This window comes from Danio rerio, chromosome 10 (assembly GCF_049306965.1).
Source record: "Danio rerio strain Tuebingen ecotype United States chromosome 10, GRCz12tu, whole genome shotgun sequence".
NCBI lineage: Eukaryota > Metazoa > Chordata > Actinopteri > Cypriniformes > Danionidae > Danio > Danio rerio.
Window position 1 is genome coordinate 41498735 of NC_133185.1, and position 18637 is coordinate 41517371.

At 37.5% G+C, this 18637-nt stretch overlaps 1 protein-coding gene across 3 annotated transcripts; it reads left to right on the plus strand.

Moving 5' to 3' along the window:
• The first annotated feature begins 1404 nt into the window (after positions 1 to 1404).
• uspl1 (ubiquitin specific peptidase like 1) lies at positions 1405 to 18089 on the plus strand. 3 transcript variants are annotated; one of them, XM_073913797.1, is made up of 9 exons: positions 1405 to 1525; positions 3443 to 3550; positions 3879 to 4001; positions 5073 to 6162; positions 8881 to 8991; positions 9080 to 9209; positions 13583 to 13708; positions 13801 to 13961; positions 16553 to 18089. In XM_073913797.1, the coding sequence occupies exons 4-9, from the start codon at positions 5631 to 5633 to the stop codon at positions 17785 to 17787; spliced, it is 2295 nt and encodes a 764-aa protein (XP_073769898.1). In that variant the 5' UTR covers positions 1405 to 1525; positions 3443 to 3550; positions 3879 to 4001; positions 5073 to 5630; the 3' UTR covers positions 17788 to 18089.
• Positions 18090 to 18637: the final 548 nt, after the last annotated feature.

An 18637-nucleotide genomic window follows, 5' to 3' on the forward strand; every position in this document is an offset into this window, starting at 1 on the left:
TGCAAACTCCACACAGAAATGCCAACTCACCCAGCAGAGGCTCGAACCAGCCACCGTGTCACTGAGCCACCGTGTCACCTTATTTATTTATTTATGATAAAATCTAGCAATAGTTTCATTAAAGTATATATTTATTTTAAAAAGTATTTTACTTTCACTAAGATTGTCCTTATTGATGCACAACACAAACACCCCTCCTAAAATCTCAGAAAGTAGTAATAGTGTAAATAGTATCATTAATTTTTTCATGAAAAGTGAATAAGCACCATTTATGATGAACATCAGTTTATGCTTTGAATATTATTGAATATTATATTAACTTGCAAAGGTTTTTACCGCTTTATTTAATCTTTAACCCTTTAATTGCCCACTTAGAAAAAGAAATTGGATGGCATTTGTAAGCTCCTAATGTTGCTAGTTAACACACTCAATGCGTTTTTTTTTCAACACATCCCATAATTTCTAAAATATCAGGCTCTATGATTGATATGTCAGTTTATGGTAAAAGTATCACAATTAATACATATAATAAGAAAAATCTGAAAATATGAAGTGCAAGACCAATTTATTTACAAACATACTCAAATCATTTTTAAATACTAAATCATCTTTATTTTTATTAGTAAATTTTATTAGTATGCCATAAAATATTTCATATTCTCATTTAACATGTTTTTTTCATCTTCTTTTTTTAACAATAAAACCAAAATCATGTGTAGCAGTGCAACAGGATTATGTTTCTTAGATTTTTTTGGTAAACCAACAGTGCTGTGTGTGTTAGCCGTTATCTAAAACTGTCACACTTTAAATTACTTTAGTCATCATGAAACAGTCAAAATAAGGTCATTTGGTAGAGCAGGCAGTTAAAGGGTTAAATTAAACATTTCACATTGTCAGATGTTCATATAATGTTTTTGTTTTGGTATTTCAGATATAAAAACCACTGAAATTAGTAAAGCTTTAGCTTATAATTAATGAATACATTTTCCAGTCTTTGTGTTTTCCTCACTACAGTATCATGTATTTGCTTTCTCCGTGTCTACCAGCCCTCATGTAAATGTAAATACATGTTTAAGAGTGAAACTGTAGCAATACATTAAATAAACACATTCATTGCACAGCTATCATGTTATTTAGATTATATTTAATACCATTAGCCATTCAGAAAAATGTCTATCTCATTTAAAACGTGTCTGCTTGTGTGTTTCTACGGATAACTACAGTTTAGTAAGCTTGTGTTGTTTGGATGTTGTTGTTGTTGATTGAATCCCTTCTGCTGCCTAATTTAATGTTCGGACAGTCTGTTCATTCGTTCTGCAGATTATCCGGATGATGGCGCTCACGTGCCGTAAAAAAAGAGTCTTTGTAAAAACTTTATTACACACTCGAGCAAAACCGGAAGTTGTGCGTTGATCGTACGACGGGGAGCATGCACATGGAAATGTCTCCTACCGGCGTGCTGGAATTACCGAAAGTGTGTATAAAATCCAGTCTGGAGATTCTCCGCATCTGCACCGGACTCGAGGTATGTGCTGGTGTATGTAATGTGCACCATTGTAAATGCAGTGTGTAAGGTTTGGGCGATCTGTTATCGTCTAGCGCGCTCACTGTTGCTATGCTATTCGCGCATGATCTCTATTATTCAACAAAAACAGACATTTCCACCTGCTTTATAGGTGTTATTTGAATAATCGGGATTTGTTAGCAGTTATTATGTGAGTTTTGTCTATTTGATACTGCAGCTACGTTTAGCAATAAAGTCAACTGTCAGTAAGAAAACAGTGATTGGATTAACAACTGCTAATTTGACCATCAGTCTAACTTAATGTTTGTATTTGCAATGTTCGTGATTCCTTCACAGATTTAGTTACCTTAATATTGTACGTATTTAAACACAACACCATGAATATAATTACATGGTACCAGACCGCGGTAAAGTTAGTTTGACGTTTTACATGCATTAGACATTCGATGTCAAACCAATTAAATTATTTACTCCTGATATAATTTGAGCAAAAAAAATAGGTCAGGTAACGTTAAGCATTAATATGTGCCCTTTATGTTGCACAAGGCTTAATTTCTCGATAAAAAAAATTGACCATACGAATGAATTAAACAATTCAACCGTATTATTTGCAGATTATGCCGGATCATTGTTGTTTCGTTTCTTTATTATTTTATAATTTTTATAATGAAATGTTAGATTTTGAAATGCCTAAGTTGACGGAACGTTTAATGAACGCAATTAAGCATGCACACCGACTTGGATTGGTTATTGTCTTCATATGTATTTGCATATGTGAATTGTGATTGGTCGACTCGCTGATCGCCACAATACATAAATTAGTACCCTGATAAAAAAATTGCCACCTACTTATTATGATTGAGGTAAAGTTGCTTTTATATTCGTACATTTTGACTTTCTCCCTAATAATGACATTTCAGAAATGTATTATTGTAAATTCTAAACCGTGAAATCACATTGGCAGCCGATAACCATCAAAGTAGGTTGTTCACAGTCAAATAAATAGTCCCACTAATGTTGATTTCGAGTTATTTGTGCATGAGATTTCAGGCCGAATATTCAAAGTTCCATGGTAAACTATATAAGGAGCATGTCACCAATTGATAACCGTTTTTAAGGTATACCGAGATTTGGTAAATTCAAGGTTTTAAAACCACCAAAATTTTCTGCTATACCGTTCCTATGGTATGTGTAAGATTTTTTTACTTTTTTATTTAAAAATTTTTTAGGACAACAGAATCTCCTTCAGAAAAGATCTCCAAAGATGCAGTTTCAATTTGTAAAGAAATCTGTGTTTTGGAAACTAAGGAAGACAGCAGAAGTCACTGATTGATTTGAGCTATAAAGCCTGACATGTTTACTGCTCCAAAATTTTAAAAATGTTTCTCAAAATAAAATAAATTTTGTTCAAAGGGGAAAAAAAGTTGTTTTTTATCCAGACATTTAAAAAGAATATATTAGAGCAGTAATCACAAAACCATGAAATCATGATATTTTCATCCAAGGTTATCATACCGTCAGAATCTTATACAGGTCCATGTCTAGTCCTAAGAAGCACTGTGCAAAAAGCAGCTACTTTATTGACAAACAAATATAAAACTATTAGTTTAAAGAACTTTTTCTACTTCGCTCACTGCAACTTTGTGATTGGTGGAAATACTGTACAGCATTGTGGGAAATGTAGTATTTCAACACAGATTTAGCTAATAAACATGATGATTAATCTAAAAGAAGTTGAATTCATTAAACAAAAGCATATGCAATCATGATATAATCTCACAACAGGTCATGCCAATTTAAATGCTGTTCTCTTACTGACTGGCAGGTGCAGGTATTTTGCTCAGGAGTCTAGCTTGAGATGTTTGTTGTGTGTGTGTGTATTAGGGTCAGTTAATGTGATATTCTTTCTCACTGCAGTGCGTTCAGGTGGTGAGCCAGGTGGCACGGTTATATCAAGTTTATGGCAGCAGGACTCGTCAGAGAGCGGAAACCTCAGTGGCAGGAAAATGAACGGCGAAGGCACTGGTATAGGGGCTCCGACCCCAGCGTTGGCGGGGTTTTTGGGAAAAGTCAGTTATGCTCAGTTCTCTCCCTCTGTCACTTGTGCAAAGCTCTGCTGTCACCTTCAAATTTGTGTCTAAATTGTATGAAAATGGTACTGATTTGATCCACCACTCCAAACCAGACAAAAAACACGGAAATCTGTCATGTAAAAGGCGAAAGACAAACAGAAAGCATTTCAGTGATGTGCTGCTATACACTGTAATTGTGTGAGATTGTGTTGTATGTCATGTGTGGAGTGTTTAGTTTTAGAGTTTACTGTGATTCTCATCTTTTTGTTTTATGTTTGCAGAGTAAAGACAGAAATGCTTCACCCGGGAACTGTCCTTGGTGCTTGGCGAAAGGTCAGACAAACGCCCTCCGCTTTTATGCCGTCAACCTAAAGGAGACTGTTCTGCTCTGTACAAATGCAGTGGTGAGGCTTTTATTATTTACAGTACTACATTGCTTTATTTTTGCTCATCACTGACACTAAAAACTGAACGAATCTCACAACATCCGTCAATAATATGTCTATGGATCATTTCTCCCTCTTTAACTTCAAGATGAAGACTTGTTTTGCAAGGTCTGTAGAATATATTTAATAGGATTGTCCTGCTTTTAATGTTTGTATTTATTAGTTTGCTATGAAAATAGTCTGAGATGCTGACATATAACTAAATAAAGGTATGCAATAGCATCAAATCAAAAGGAAACAAGTTTATGCATAAACAAAATGAAGCTTAGTTTTAGATAATAATTAATATGGGTGCAACCTTTTTTTTGGCCACTATTAATTTGACTGCTATATTCTGTTCTGACTCCTGTTTTGCTTTAATAATAATAATTTGTATAACGCTTGACAAGGTTACATTTGATTTTATTAAAAAGAACTGAGTGCAGGGTTTCCGCTGAGTCTTAAAAAATCTTAAAATGTCTTAATTCCCAAAATAAAAATTGTAGACCTTAAAAAGTCTTAAATGTTTTAAAATATTGTGTTGTAGGTCTTAAATCATTTTTAAATGGGTCTCAATTTTCCTTTGTTTATGTATTGCTACTCAATCTGGCCAAAACCTGTACAATCATCTCAATAAAACTTTCAAATTTTCATTCAAAAAGGTATATCTATTTTTATAATGACATTTTTTTAGGGGTAAAAAAGGTAAAATTGAACTCATAATAATGGTTTAATAATTTTCCTTACAATAACATTAGTTTAAAAGTGCTCCATGTATTTACTGGGGAGGACACCGACCTGGACATATTGTTTAGAATTTTATATTTCCCAACATGATTAATTATTCTAATATTGGGCTTTATTTTCTTATTGAAAATTTTTTTTTCTGATAATGGGCTGAAATACCAGCAAGCTGAATAAATTCTTGATGAGTTTTGTAAAATACGCTATTCATATTTCTGATCACATTAGGTGCTTGTGAATCTTTCTTAAAAAATTATCCAAGTGAGATGGTCATTTACACCCGTGCTGTTATCTCTTATCTTGCAGTGCCTTTACCCGTTGGTTAGTAGATCTCTGGAAGAAGTGCGTGCTAGTTTATCCAAAGGTGGATGCAAAAGGAGCATTTCTTCCCTTCCCGACATCAGTGATGAATCCTGTCCTCCAAAACGACCCAGAGAAGAGAAACTGGATGTTCTGGCAGATGTTTCTGAGCCATGTGATGCTGAAGTCAATGATGCCACCCTTCCAGACGACACTGTCAAAACACAAACTTTTACAGATCAACAGTCAGCACCTGCAGAGACTATTTCTCTTGATAAAACTGAAGAACAACCTGTTTCTATAGAAGACATTAAGGAACAACCTATCTCTCATGATGCCACTGAGGGGCAACCTATATCTATTGATCAAACTGAGGAGCAACCTGTTTCTATTCTTCACACTGAGGAGCAACCTATAGTTCTTGATCTCATAGAAGTAAAACCTATATCTGTTGATCATACTGAGGAACAACCTATCTGTATTGATAACACCAAGGAACGACCTGTTTCTATTGTTCACACTGAGGAGCAATCCATAGTTCTTGACCTCATTGAAGTTAAACCTATGTCTATCGCTCACACTGAGGAGAAACCTATATCTTTTGATCACATTGAGGAGAAGCCTATGTCTATTGCTCACACTGAGGAGAAACCTGTGTCTCTTGTTCACACTGAGGATCAACATTTGTCTATTGATCAAACAGAGGAACAACCCATCTCAATTGATCCCACAGAGGAGCAACAACCCGAGGAATTACCTGCTGTCTCTGATGAGGATGTAGACTTGTGTGAAAGGAAGGAGGATTGTGTATCCAGTACTCAAGATGAGATGGAGGAGGAGGTCTTGGAGAGTTCTTCAGAGCTGGTCCCGGTTCATTCTGAACTCTTCTGGAAAAACGAGGAGAACATGTGCTGGTTGGATGCGATGTTGGTGATGCTGGTGCACTGCAGGACCATCAGAGGGACTCCATGTCGGGGCATAAAGCTGAGCGATAAGTTGGCAACAGTGCCTTGCAATGATTCTGTCGTCTGGAAACTTTGCTGGAGATATGATAAAACGTGTGCCTATCTCCAAGCCAGGAAGAAACAGAGCGAAGGTAAGAAAAAGACATATATTGGCATTTGTACAGTGTTTGATTTTTGACCCCCTGATTTTGAACCATCAAAGGATGTGGAACGTCTTAGTTTATATACAAAGTTATTTAGTAAAAAAGGCAAATTATGGCTTATCAAAGAATATATGGGTGTTATGATGCACAAAACAAACATTTCAAAGTTAAGCGTTTATTTACTGCAGTCTAATCACCTTATTATTGTTTGGTTCTTCCTTATATAAGCCAGAGCTGCACAAATAATCGAAAAAAGATTGCGATCTCGATTCGACCCCCTAGACCAGGTGTGACCAACCCTGTTCCTGGCGATCGACCTCCCTGCAGATTTCAGTTGCAACCCATATCAAATACACCTGCCTGTAATTATCAAGTGCTGTTCAGGACTTAAATTAATTGGTTCAGGTGTGTTTGATCAGGGTTGGAGCTGAACTTTGCAGCAAGGTCGATCTCCAGGAGCAGGGTTGAGCACCACTGCCCAAGACCATCTTAATCCAGCATTTCTACGATTCTGTCAATCATATTTTCAAGTTCAAGAGAGAAGCAAAGGCGGCTGCACGAGTCTTTTCATTGTTTCACACACGTTGCTCAGCGACATGGACACCTCCAAATGATGTTAAGAGACACATTCTGTATTTATAAGGTATAATTCACCTAAAAATGTCGTTTTTGTCTTCATATAATGCTGTATTCATGCCCGGGAAATCACACGTGACGTTAGTTGCTGACTGTGCGTGCGCGCATCTACTTTAGTAAACAGAACCTGCATATGCTGTGAGTAACGGGTAATAAAGTTGTAAATAATATTCAGTTTGTGGCACAAAGTGATCGTTTGAGAGTCGCGCGCAAAGTATGAACAGCACTTAGCAGTGAAAATTAAACCGAATTTATTTAAAAAAAATTATATTGATTTTTAGAGATATGATTGCGACAAGCATTTGGTATGTTTTTTTCTTTCATAGCAAACACACAGCTGTGCATGAAAATAAATGTTTACTGGGTCGGTATAACTACTCTGGCTTATATAATGTTGATTTTACCAGTGAATTAAATGGTCTAATAACAGATTGGGATTTGGCCTATATCTCAAACATAGTGAACATCAGAATTATTGTAAGTAGAAATGAATTATTTATAGAAACCAGTTGACCTACACATAATATTAATATTGTTGTTTTACCATATGTCTGAGAAAAAACAATAATCTCATATTAAGCTTTACATCTACAGATCCAAGAGAATATTGTGATCTTTATTTTAAGCAAAAAAAAAAAAAATGTGATTCTCACTTTAGCCAGAATCGTGCAGCCCTGATATTAGCACAACTATTTAATTATAACATGTTTACATAAGCACAGTATCATAGTTTAAGTCAGGGGTCACCAAACATGCTCCTGGAGGGCCGGTGTCCTGCAGCTCCAGCCCTACTAAAACAATCAAGCTAAACAAAGTCTTAAGGCTCATACGCTCCGGCACGCTTTTCATTTGCCTTTTTTGTCAGCGTTTTTACTAGACTTTTTTCCAGATTCAAACCCAACCGGTTTTCACAGGCGTCGAGCACAAGAGTGTGCAAAATCACTCCTTGGGGTTAGATGGCGCTACATAACTTTAAGCCTCTGACACCCGCTTGTTACACAGAAGAAGACAGAAAGCTGACACGCTTGTTTTTAAAGTTACTGACGATTTGAACACGCATGGATGGTTCAAGCAGAGGCTCCAGCTCTAGCGATGATGTCATAATTATTGCTCACCGGTGCAATAAGCAACTCCACGTTCATATCGCCTCTGGGCATCTTCAATGTGCGCTCGCATTGGCAGTTTTGCACTTGAGCGCCTCCAAGTGCTGTTTACTGTCACTTCAGCAGCTCTGTGCACGTGAACAAAAGTGCCAATCTGATTGGTGTAGAAGGTTTTGACAGTGCGTCAAAAAAAAAAAAAAAAACGAGCATGAGGCGTTTCTTTAAAAATGTGTGACATAGTGAAATGATGTAGCAAGTGAGCAATTCAAGTCAAGGAGGAACACAAAGAGGCCAGCAGTAATTACTACATTCACTACATTTTTCAAATATTTGCAAACAATTTGAATTATTAGATTTAGACATAATTGCTTAAGCGAATCCCTCCTCGGTGATTGACCGTTTCTGTCATAATGATATTATATGCTTTGTTTACGCTTACGTCAGAAGTTGCGGTTTCATGTTGTGAATTAGAGTACATACACTTCCCTCTGCAGGTGCAAGACACATTCTCCCACGTAGGCAAATAACTTTTTTCAATTGGTTTTTGTCTCTTAGGTGTGTGCACTGGCTCGTTTTTGGTCCAGATAGAACCAGATGCGAGCAAGGCAACAATACAGTTGGGTTTTTTCAGCTCTAGTTGGTGACCGCTTGGTGTGTCCCAGCCTTTTGGCTTGTCTTATAATGCTGCTCTGTGCAGTCTAATAAAACACAACATATTAACATAATGACCTAACACAATCGACGTCATTAGCATGGTGATATAGGACATAGAAAGAGTGACAAGTAAAAATAGCTTATTTTTTTTTACAAATATAAGCAAATATATGTAATAAAAAATCTATTAAAAAAATCATATTGTGACCTAAAAAATTTAAACAAAACAAAAAGCAAACACATCTACCCAATAATAGGTTTACATTATGAATATGTTGAATTGTAGAGCACTTACCTGTTTTCCTCTCTGCAGATAAAGTCTTGCGAGTCCCTGCTGGAGTCCTGGTTGAGGCTGAGCGGCGTCTGTCTGCTCTCCGGCTCTCAGTCTTCAAGCTCCTTCAGCCTACACTCAAGTGTGAAATTGGTAAAAGGCTTCAACAGCTACTCATAAAATGATTTGATATCAACGTGCCGCTTGTCATTGACTGATAATCCATCTGTCTGCCATGCAGGTCAGCAGGAGACACCAGTGTTCGCACTGCCGCTTCTTCTGCGCTCAGACAAGTGGGCTCAGGATATTTTCCAGCACACTATCCGATGGGAGTTCAAGTGCACTTGTTGTGACTTTACTGTAAATGAGAGGTAAGCTGAGGAACCCTTTTTAGTAGATACTTCTTTTGTTTCATGTAAGCAAACTAGGGATGCCAACGTTTAACTTTCGACTGATTAATTGTCAATAATCATTTAAATTGTTGGTCAATTAAGCATTGATGTGGATAGTTTTGACACCCAAAACATACAGCAGATATGAGGGAGAATAAAGTTGCACAGCATTCATTGTGGACAACAATATCAGACCATTAGTTTTCTGAAATGGATTAGCAGATTCCTCTGAACTGGTACATTTAACTCATGAACATTACGTTTATAAATGTATATGTGTGTATATATATATATATATATATATATATATATATATATATATATATATATTAGTGCTGTCAATCGATTAAAAAATTTTACTAATTAATCGCATTTAAAATACTGAAACTTGTAATTTTGGCTATTTAAATGTAAAATTAATGTAAACACAAGACAAAAAATATTTAAATTCAAAATACTATTGTTTAATAGAATTTTTGTTTAACTTAACAAACTGTAACACAGATTTCTTCATGGAAACAACATACCCACAATAAACCATCAAGATCCTGGCTTGACAGCCATATTTATTACAGAAATTAAAACACAGGCTTGTTAATGACATTTAATTAGAGTGACACCCCTCTCGCCTCTACTCAGATACATCGCTCACTCCACCCCTGACACCCCTCAACGGGCCTGACACAGACACACAGACACACACACAACGCGCTGCAGATGTTTTGGCCCCAACGGCCTTCCATACTGGAGCGACTCCCCTCAGATTGAACACGCATGATCTCGTTCATCAAATTTGCTTAAACTAAGCTTCCTAAAGTATTACTGTATTTCACAAGGATTCTGACACAACTACGCAAAGCATACGCTTTCGTTGTGTTTGAGAAAACACGCTAAACTTGGAGGGCTCATGCTGAAAGGCAGAGTAATGCCCTGTCTTTGACAGCTCGCGACTTCACCAGAGACGTTCTGAGTACATTTACATAAGACACCAATACTCCAATTTTAATATGATTAAGATTATACTCTTATTAAAATTCTACCGTGTAGCCTTAAAAGGAACCTTACCTTAAAGGAACACCGAGTCACGAAATGCGTAGGATTTTCTTTCTGTTCGCCATGCGGTATCAACTTACAACAGATGTCGAAAGTTAAAAATGAAACACCTGAAATTGCATGAAACTCTGGATAACTTGTGATGCAACTAATTGTTTTATACTGGAACTTGCCTTCAAAAAGTGCTTCCTTGGTCTTATCCACATTTATTGCATGTTGAACACACGTCCACCACAACAGGAAGTAAAAAAAACCTGCAACTGCGTTAATTGCGTTAATTCTTTTAACGCGTTAATTATTTAAAATTAATTGCATGCGTTAACGCGTTAATTTTGACAGCGCTAATATATATATATTATATATAAGACAGATGATGTGGGCTAACAGTGAAGTGGCATTATCCTTTAACACATGAACATTCATGAGTAAACATCAGCCTTTTCACATTCTCCTGAATTTCCTTAAGATACTAATAACATGCACATTTGAGATTAAATGAAAATTTTGTAACACAAGCTATATGCTCTCATAGACACACTTGCTATTGGTGGTGCTATTCTTTAATTAATAATAATACATTTTAAGGTGCCTTTTAAAGCACTCAAGGTCAGCATAAGAAGCCAGGGCTCGAAATGAACCTTTTAGCTTGGCATCACTGGTGCTCCTAACTTAAATTGAGTTGCTCCCACCAAAAATGATGAGCACCTTCACTACAAGTGTTATATTAACATATTTATTGCATTTGAAATCAAAACTAACAAACAAAAATAAATCTGCATGCGCTCACCGGCCTACATGCCCTGCTTATTGTGAATGAAATGAACTGAGTTACTGATAATAACTGTGATGTCTAATATTGCACAGATGATGTTGACATATAACTTATTATCTGCGTATGTCATCTTAATAGCAGTAGCAGTCTTTTCTTGAGCTGCAATATTAGTTTATTCTTAGTAAATGCAAGTTGCAGTTGCACGACTGACAACATTGTGACGATTAAATGAAGAATTAAATACAACATGTCTTGCTTAAAATGTGTGGCAAACGCTTTTATCTGCAAACTCCATCTCTTAGGCTTTACAGTGAATGGCTTCAGTCATTTTTTTTCTTTTCAGTTGACTGGAATTCTTTTATCCACTTATCGAAAAGTGTAAATGGAGGATTGACATTCACCACATGATCACTAATTAGATGTGCCATTATTTGTAACTTTAGGTGGTCTCTAAAACAAAATCTGTTCGTGTTACTTTCATTCTCTCATATCCAGACCTTTACATTTTTCCGACTAACTGAGTGATGGACAGCTGATATTAACCAATCCATTTGCGTTTAGTTCAAGAGCAGTGGGCCAATCAGAAGAGCTTGAAGGCGGGGCTGGCTTTGTTTACTGCAGCAAGTCTACATGTCAACTGTTTTAAACCATTCCTGAGCGCTGCATTTGGCATTTTTAGGAGCATATGCATTGATCGTAAATGTCTCATAACGGGGCGATCACACTGAATGTGCTTTATGCGTTGAGAGGTGCCTTTTTTGAATGATTTATTAAGAGGCTGATCACACCAAGCGCGCCTTTACGTTTCAAAAACGCAAAGCGCACCAGACTGCCTTTTTGTTGACAAGAAAAAAAAAACGTGCATTGCGATTTTTCGCTAGGCAACGACTGGATCAGCTGGGTATTGTTCGAAAGTGTTGCTGTTGATATTAATATAATATAATTTTAATAATGGATAATATTGTGATATTCATGATTTGTGAAGTCATACAGCTCTGGATAACTCAAAACAGCTACCACAAGTCTCTCCACAAGTCTTGACAACACAAACAGGCACCTCAACAGAAACCCGGTGCACAAGGGCAAAAACGCAAGCCGCAGCAGGCGGTTAAAACACGAGGGGTGCATAAGCAGCGCGCAAATCACTCACAGCTGTTAGTAAACCATTCAAAAAAGGCGTCTCTCAACGCAAAAAGCGCTTTCAGTGTAAACGGCCCCTAACGGCCGCGAGGGTGCTGCGTGCACATGCAGTAAACATTTTGCAATGAAAACTGCTAACACAAACACTCCCAAATATATTGTGAAGTTGCGAAACTGTCAAACAAAACGGTCGCAATTTCGAGCCCTGGAAGCAATAAATAAGCAATAGTAAATAAACCGTAAAGGAAGCAGAAGTTACAAAATTACAGCAATAAAATAACACAAGCATATTATAAAACAGTAATAATGTAAGACATGCTAATGTAAACAAATGAGTTTTCAGTTGAGCCTTTAATAAACGTATCAATATATTCTGTAGCCTTATCAGCCTTCTATTAACAGTAAACACGGATGTGATTTACATATTTTCCAACCACAATGGGGTGACTCTTGTAATTTTTGTAATTTGTGTAGTCCTTCAATGTGCATGTATGAGGAAGCCGCTGTCAATATTCTAGATAATAAAATCATTTTATGTTTTTGTTTTTAAATGTCATGATCATAAACTCTGTATATGATAAATAGAGCCTTTACAGCGTTTTGGGCACATTTTTTATAACTTTCTGCAAGTCATCTGTCCTATTATCCTTATATAAACTGTGCTGCAGCTGAGCACCTAAAACTTTATTCCTCAAAGTTTTGTGAAGTTAGAAGGTGAAATTAGTTTATTAAAACTTGTTTGGAGGTATTAGGTGGAAAATTGTCATTCATATAGTATTCGGTAACACTTAAGTTTAGGTCACAATTCATGGTATTAACAAACCATTAACTTCCACTTCTAGCTTAATAAACTACTAGTTAGCTGTTTATTAATAGCTAGTAAGGTAGAAGTTAGGGTTTAGGGTAGGATTAGTGATGTGAAGTAAGATATTACTTTATAACTACTAATGAACAGTAAATATCTTAATAATAGGCTAGTAATAAGTCAGTAGATAATAGCATGAATTGTGACCTAAACTGAAGTGTTACCTAATATTCAAATAATGAAGTCGCAATGAACTGTAGACTCCCTTTAGCAATAAAGTAATGGATTTATGTAGGTTTTTATTGTCAACATCACTTCACAAACCTCAAATATGAGCATCAAAGAGTTTAATTATTATTAAACCTCGCTGAAAAGTTTTTGCAGGGTGAGTCTGTATATAATTTGGAGCTCTTGCTCGAGTAAAATATTTTCCTTTGCATGAGGACAGTGATGCATCTTGCTTTTATTAAGGTTAATAATTAATTAATACTTAATTTAAATGATGATTGCTCATAGGAATCTGTGGAAATGGACATCCCTAATGCATGCACGCATAACCTGTCCTTCCTTTTTTTCTTGTAGTGTTGAGAAGACTCTTACAACTTTGACTTGTATTGTTAAGGACTGGCATCCGCTAAAAGCCAATAATCGCACTCAGTGCAACAAATGCGAGCACAAAAACCAGAGGAGGAAAATGGTGCTTGAAAAGTAAGTCTTTTTCTTATTTGTTTCATCATGATTTAATTAGTAAAAATCTGCTTGTGTTTGAGGTTGATAATTGTCTTTGTGGATTTTTGCAGGCTGTCCTCTGTGTTTGCGTTGCACTTTGTGGAGGGTCTGCCCAGGAAAGACCTTACTAAATACGGGTTTACATTCCAGGGCTTTCAATACAGCGTTAGCACTATTATCCAGTACAACAAACATCTTCAGCACTTTGTCACTTGGGTCCGTCAGAGCAATGGTGAGTCACTTCATTAACTCAGCTATTTACACTTACATTTATGTAATAAGGTGCCGGATTTAGTGTTTAAATTTATGATTTTTTTTTAATTTATGAGTTTTATTTATGATTAATTTAGATTTAAATGTTTTACTATATTGATCAGAAGTAGTTAATATTTTTTTTAAATATGTTAATCAGCTGATTTCGGACATTACAAATAATAATAAATGTCTAAACACCCTTAATTACCAGCTAATGTACTGATCATCAACTAACAAAAGAATTGTTGGAAATTAAATGTGGAGATTACATCTGTCCCCATCAGTCAGCCCTAATCGATTTACTATTGAGTATCTGCCTAATATAGAGTTCCTATAGATACTTGTATTTTTGGGTTGCTAGATGGACTTTTAGACAGAATAATAATATTTAAATCAATACATTGTATCAGCTCATTTACACAATACTGTAAAGCAGTGGTCACCAAACTTGTTCCTGGAGGGCAGGTGTCCTGCAGATTTTATCTCCAACCCTAATCAAACACACCTGAACAAGCTAATCAAGCTCTTACTAGGTATACTGGAAACATCCAGGCAGGTGTGTTGAGGCAAGTTGGAGCTAAACCCTGCAAGGACACAAGCCCTCCAGGACCGAGATTGGTGACCCCTGCTGTAAAGCATCAAAAAACAGGTCCAAATGGAACCTAAAATAAACCTTGATAAAAGTTAGGAAAGGTTTAAGCGAATTACAAGTATGTTCATAGGGAGCTGTATTTGCATAGATCTCATGACAAAAGCAAACTTGCACAGATCAGCCAAACACGCAATCACTCTTCCTCATAAGCATTCAAGTGTATGATTAAAACTAGCATAGAGTGCCATCTGCTGTTAAAAACTAGTCTAGAGCATTGTCTGCTTTTAAAGTGTAGTATAGTGTCATCTGCTGTTAAAAATTATCCTAGCCTAGAGCACTTTCTGCTGTTAAAAACTAGCCTAGAGTGCCATCTGCTGTTAAAAACTAGCCTAGAGGGCCATCTGCTGTTAAAAAACTAGCCTAGAGGGCCATCTGCTGTAAAAAAACTAGCCTAGAGTGCCATCTGCTGTTAAAAACTAGCCTAGAGGGCCATCTGCTGTTAAAAACTAGCCTAGAGGGCCATCTGCTGTTAAAAAACTAGCCTAGAGGGCCATCTGCTGTTAAAAAACTAGCCTAGAGGGCCATCTGCTGTTAAAAACTAGCCTAGAGGGCTATCTGCTGTTAAAAACTAGCCTAGAGGGCCATCTGCTGTTAAAAACTAGCCTAGAGTGCCATCTGCTGTTAAAAACTAGCCTAGAGGGCCATCTGCTGTTAAAAACTAGCCTAGAGGGCCATCTGCTGTTAAAAACTATCCTAGAGGGCCATTTGGTGTTAAAAACTAGCCTAGAGTGCCATCTGATGTTAAAAACTAGACTAGAGTGCCATCTGGTGTTAAAAACTAGCCTAGAGGGCCATCTGCTGTTAAAAACTATCCTAGCCTAGAGCACTTTCTGCTGTTAAAAACTAGCCTAGAGGGCCATCTGCTGTTAAAAACTAGCCTAGAGGGCCATCTGCTGTTAAAAACTAGCCTAGAGGGCCATCTGCTGTTAAAAACTAGCCTAGAGGGCCATCTGCTGTTAAAAACTATCCTAGCCTAGAGCACTTTCTGCTGTTAAAAACTAGCCTAGAGGGCCATCTGCTGTTAAAAACTAGCCTAGAGGGCCATCTGCTGTTAAAAACTAGCCTAGAGGGCCATCTGCTGTTAAAAACTAGCCTAGAGGGCCATCTGCTGTTAAAAACTAGCCTAGAGGGCCATCTGCTGTTAAAAAACTAGCCTAGAGGGCCATCTGCTGTTAAAAACTAGCCTAGAGGGCCATCTGCTGTTAAAAACTATCCTAGCCTAGAGCACTTTCTGCTGTTAAAAACTAGCCTAGAGTGCCATCTGCTGTTAAAAACTATCCTAGCCTAGAGGGCCATCTGCTGTTAAAAACTAGCCTGGAGTGCCATCTGCTGTTAAAAACTATCCTAGCCTAGAGCACTTTCTGCTGTTAAAAACTAGCTTAGAGTGCCATCTGCTTTTAAAGTCTAGTATAGAATGTCATCTGCTGTTAAAGTCTAGTATAGTGTCTGCAGATCTGCTGTTAAAAGCTAGTCTAGCATAGAGCATTATTTGCTGTTTAAAAACTAGCCTAGAGCATACTGCCTGCCGGTGAAAACTAGCCTAGAGCATACTGCCTGCTGTTAAAAACTAGCCTAGAGCGGCATTTGCTGTTTGAAAACTAGCCTAGAGCATACTGTCTGCTGTTAAAAACTAGCCTAGAGCACCATCTGCTGCTAAAAATCAGCCAAAAGCACCATCAATTTTAAAAACTAGCCTAGAGGGCAATCTGTGGTTAAAAACTAGCCCAGAGCGCTGTCTGCTAAAATCTATAGCTCAGAATCAATTTAAAGAGAGATTAGCAATGCGTTTTGAAAATCTCTGAATGTATTTTTCACCACAGCTCTACTGATGATTAAGATCATCTCTCGTTTAGGAAATTAATCTGAAATGTAAGTTTTGATTCATTCCTCTCTCTATGTTCTGTCTTTTTTTATAGGATTTTGGCTGGAACTTGATGACCTTAAACACCCTTACAGCCCCACTCACAAGAGACTTCCTTTTCCCTCCAGTGAATTTCACATTCTCTTCTGGGAGACAGACTCCTTTAAAGAGGAGCATTCCGAGGTTTGTTTACCGACAGCTCCCCCTGAGGTCCCGAATGCCCCTGATGAACATCCTCCAAAACTGTCAGACTCTGTGGCCACCGACACATGCGTGATCAGCGCACTCACAGTGGAAGACACGACTGCAAGCAGCATTGCGGATACATCCATAGGCAGCACCACACTACTGGACACATTTGAAGGTCTGACCCATAAAGACATCGTAACCCTCACTCTGGTTAATTCTGAATCCCCCAAGAATGAACCGCGTCCCATGAGACCAGGCTTCGTGTCGGCTCCTCGTCACTGTCCTTTTGAAGCATCCAATTTGTTGTCTGGAATCCCCAAAACCGGGAGTCGACTTTCAACCCCTCCAATTCCTCAGAAATCTAGCTTAGTACACAAACCAGAGGTGGCAGCAGCAGCCGTATCAAAAACACATTTACAGCCTACATCATTATTTCAGCGTCATCCTTCCTTCCAGTCTACACCAATCAGACCTCCTCTTCCTCCTGCTCCAAAACCAAAACCCAGTCTGCAATATGACAAACATGAGGATCTGCCTGTGAAGCCGGCTGACATGTTTGGCGGCTTCAAGACTAAGAAATTGGCAAATTCTCAACCCAAACAAATCAGCCTTCCGGGTGGCCTTAATCCAAGCGTTAAGAAAACGGGAGGGCAGGAGCCCATTAGCACTACAGAAGCCCTCAGGCTGAAGCTAATGAAAAAGCTGAAGGCCAAGAAAAAGAAACTGGCCAAGTTAAACCAGCTCCTGGGAAATGGAGGGGAATCTGTGGCCAAACCGGACAGCACTGCACTTTCATCACCGTATTCAGTCACTTCTAGTACCACAACATACGACAGCTTTGATGACCAGTTTTTGGCTGATCTTCTATCTCCTGCGACAACCGTCAGTAACCTCTCGCCTGACAGTACGGGTCTCCTCGAGATGTTGAACAATGGCCAAAACGGCGAACAGCAAAATCCTGCTGTAGCAACTCTTGCTCCTGAAGCAACCCTAACCTGCTCTTCTTCCACCATATCGCCTTTAGATGAATACATGCAGTCAGGGATGTGCCACACTGCACTCGAGAACGCTGATTTTAATAGCTTGGATATATTTTTCTGATTTGAGGAAAACTTTTAGATGTTCAGAGTCATTGAGTTTTGCCTGGTGTTAAGATCGATTTAGTTTTGCATTGGTGAAAACAGGAAGACCTTTGTTAGCAAAGTATGCGGCACATCATCTGTTAGTTGTTCATGTTTTGCCTGATCTACTTGAAGAACATTACACCATGTTTGACGATCAAAGTAAGCACAATGTACTTGTAAAGTTTTGTACAGAGTTGTCTAATGCTTTTGCGTTGTTATTTTTTATGGATATCACCGTATTTAAACTGTTCATATTAAATTGTTCCAGAAAACTGTAAACGTTGTCTCACTGTGAATATATATTGGTCGTTTCTATACTTAGTTTTAATTAACTTCAGGTGGATTCAGATAATAAGAAGCATCTTTACAATGTATAACAGTTTGCTTTCGTGTCCAATGAAGGGAATTCTTTGCTACACTATTAATCCAGCCTGATCTCAGGAGGAAACGTAAGTATTTTACGTTTTGACAATTTAGTGGCTAATTTGTGCGAATTCCTACGAGTTGAGTCGTACGAAAATACGATTTAAAAAGTACGATTTAAAAAGGAGGCGTGGCACCCAACCCCACCCCTAACCCCAACCACCATTGGATGATGAGCAAATCGTATTAAATTGTACGAATTAAATTGTACAAATTTAAACGAATTAGCCACTAAATCAAAAAGTTATGAATTTCTGTGGGATTGTTTAATTATTTAAACAACATTAATTATTGATTAATCCTCATGTACTGTTGATGATACTTCCATCCACTCTGGGGTGATTTTGTGTCTTAATTTGGCCATGACTTTTTCTGTTTTAGCAAATATAATTATTTTTGGTGAC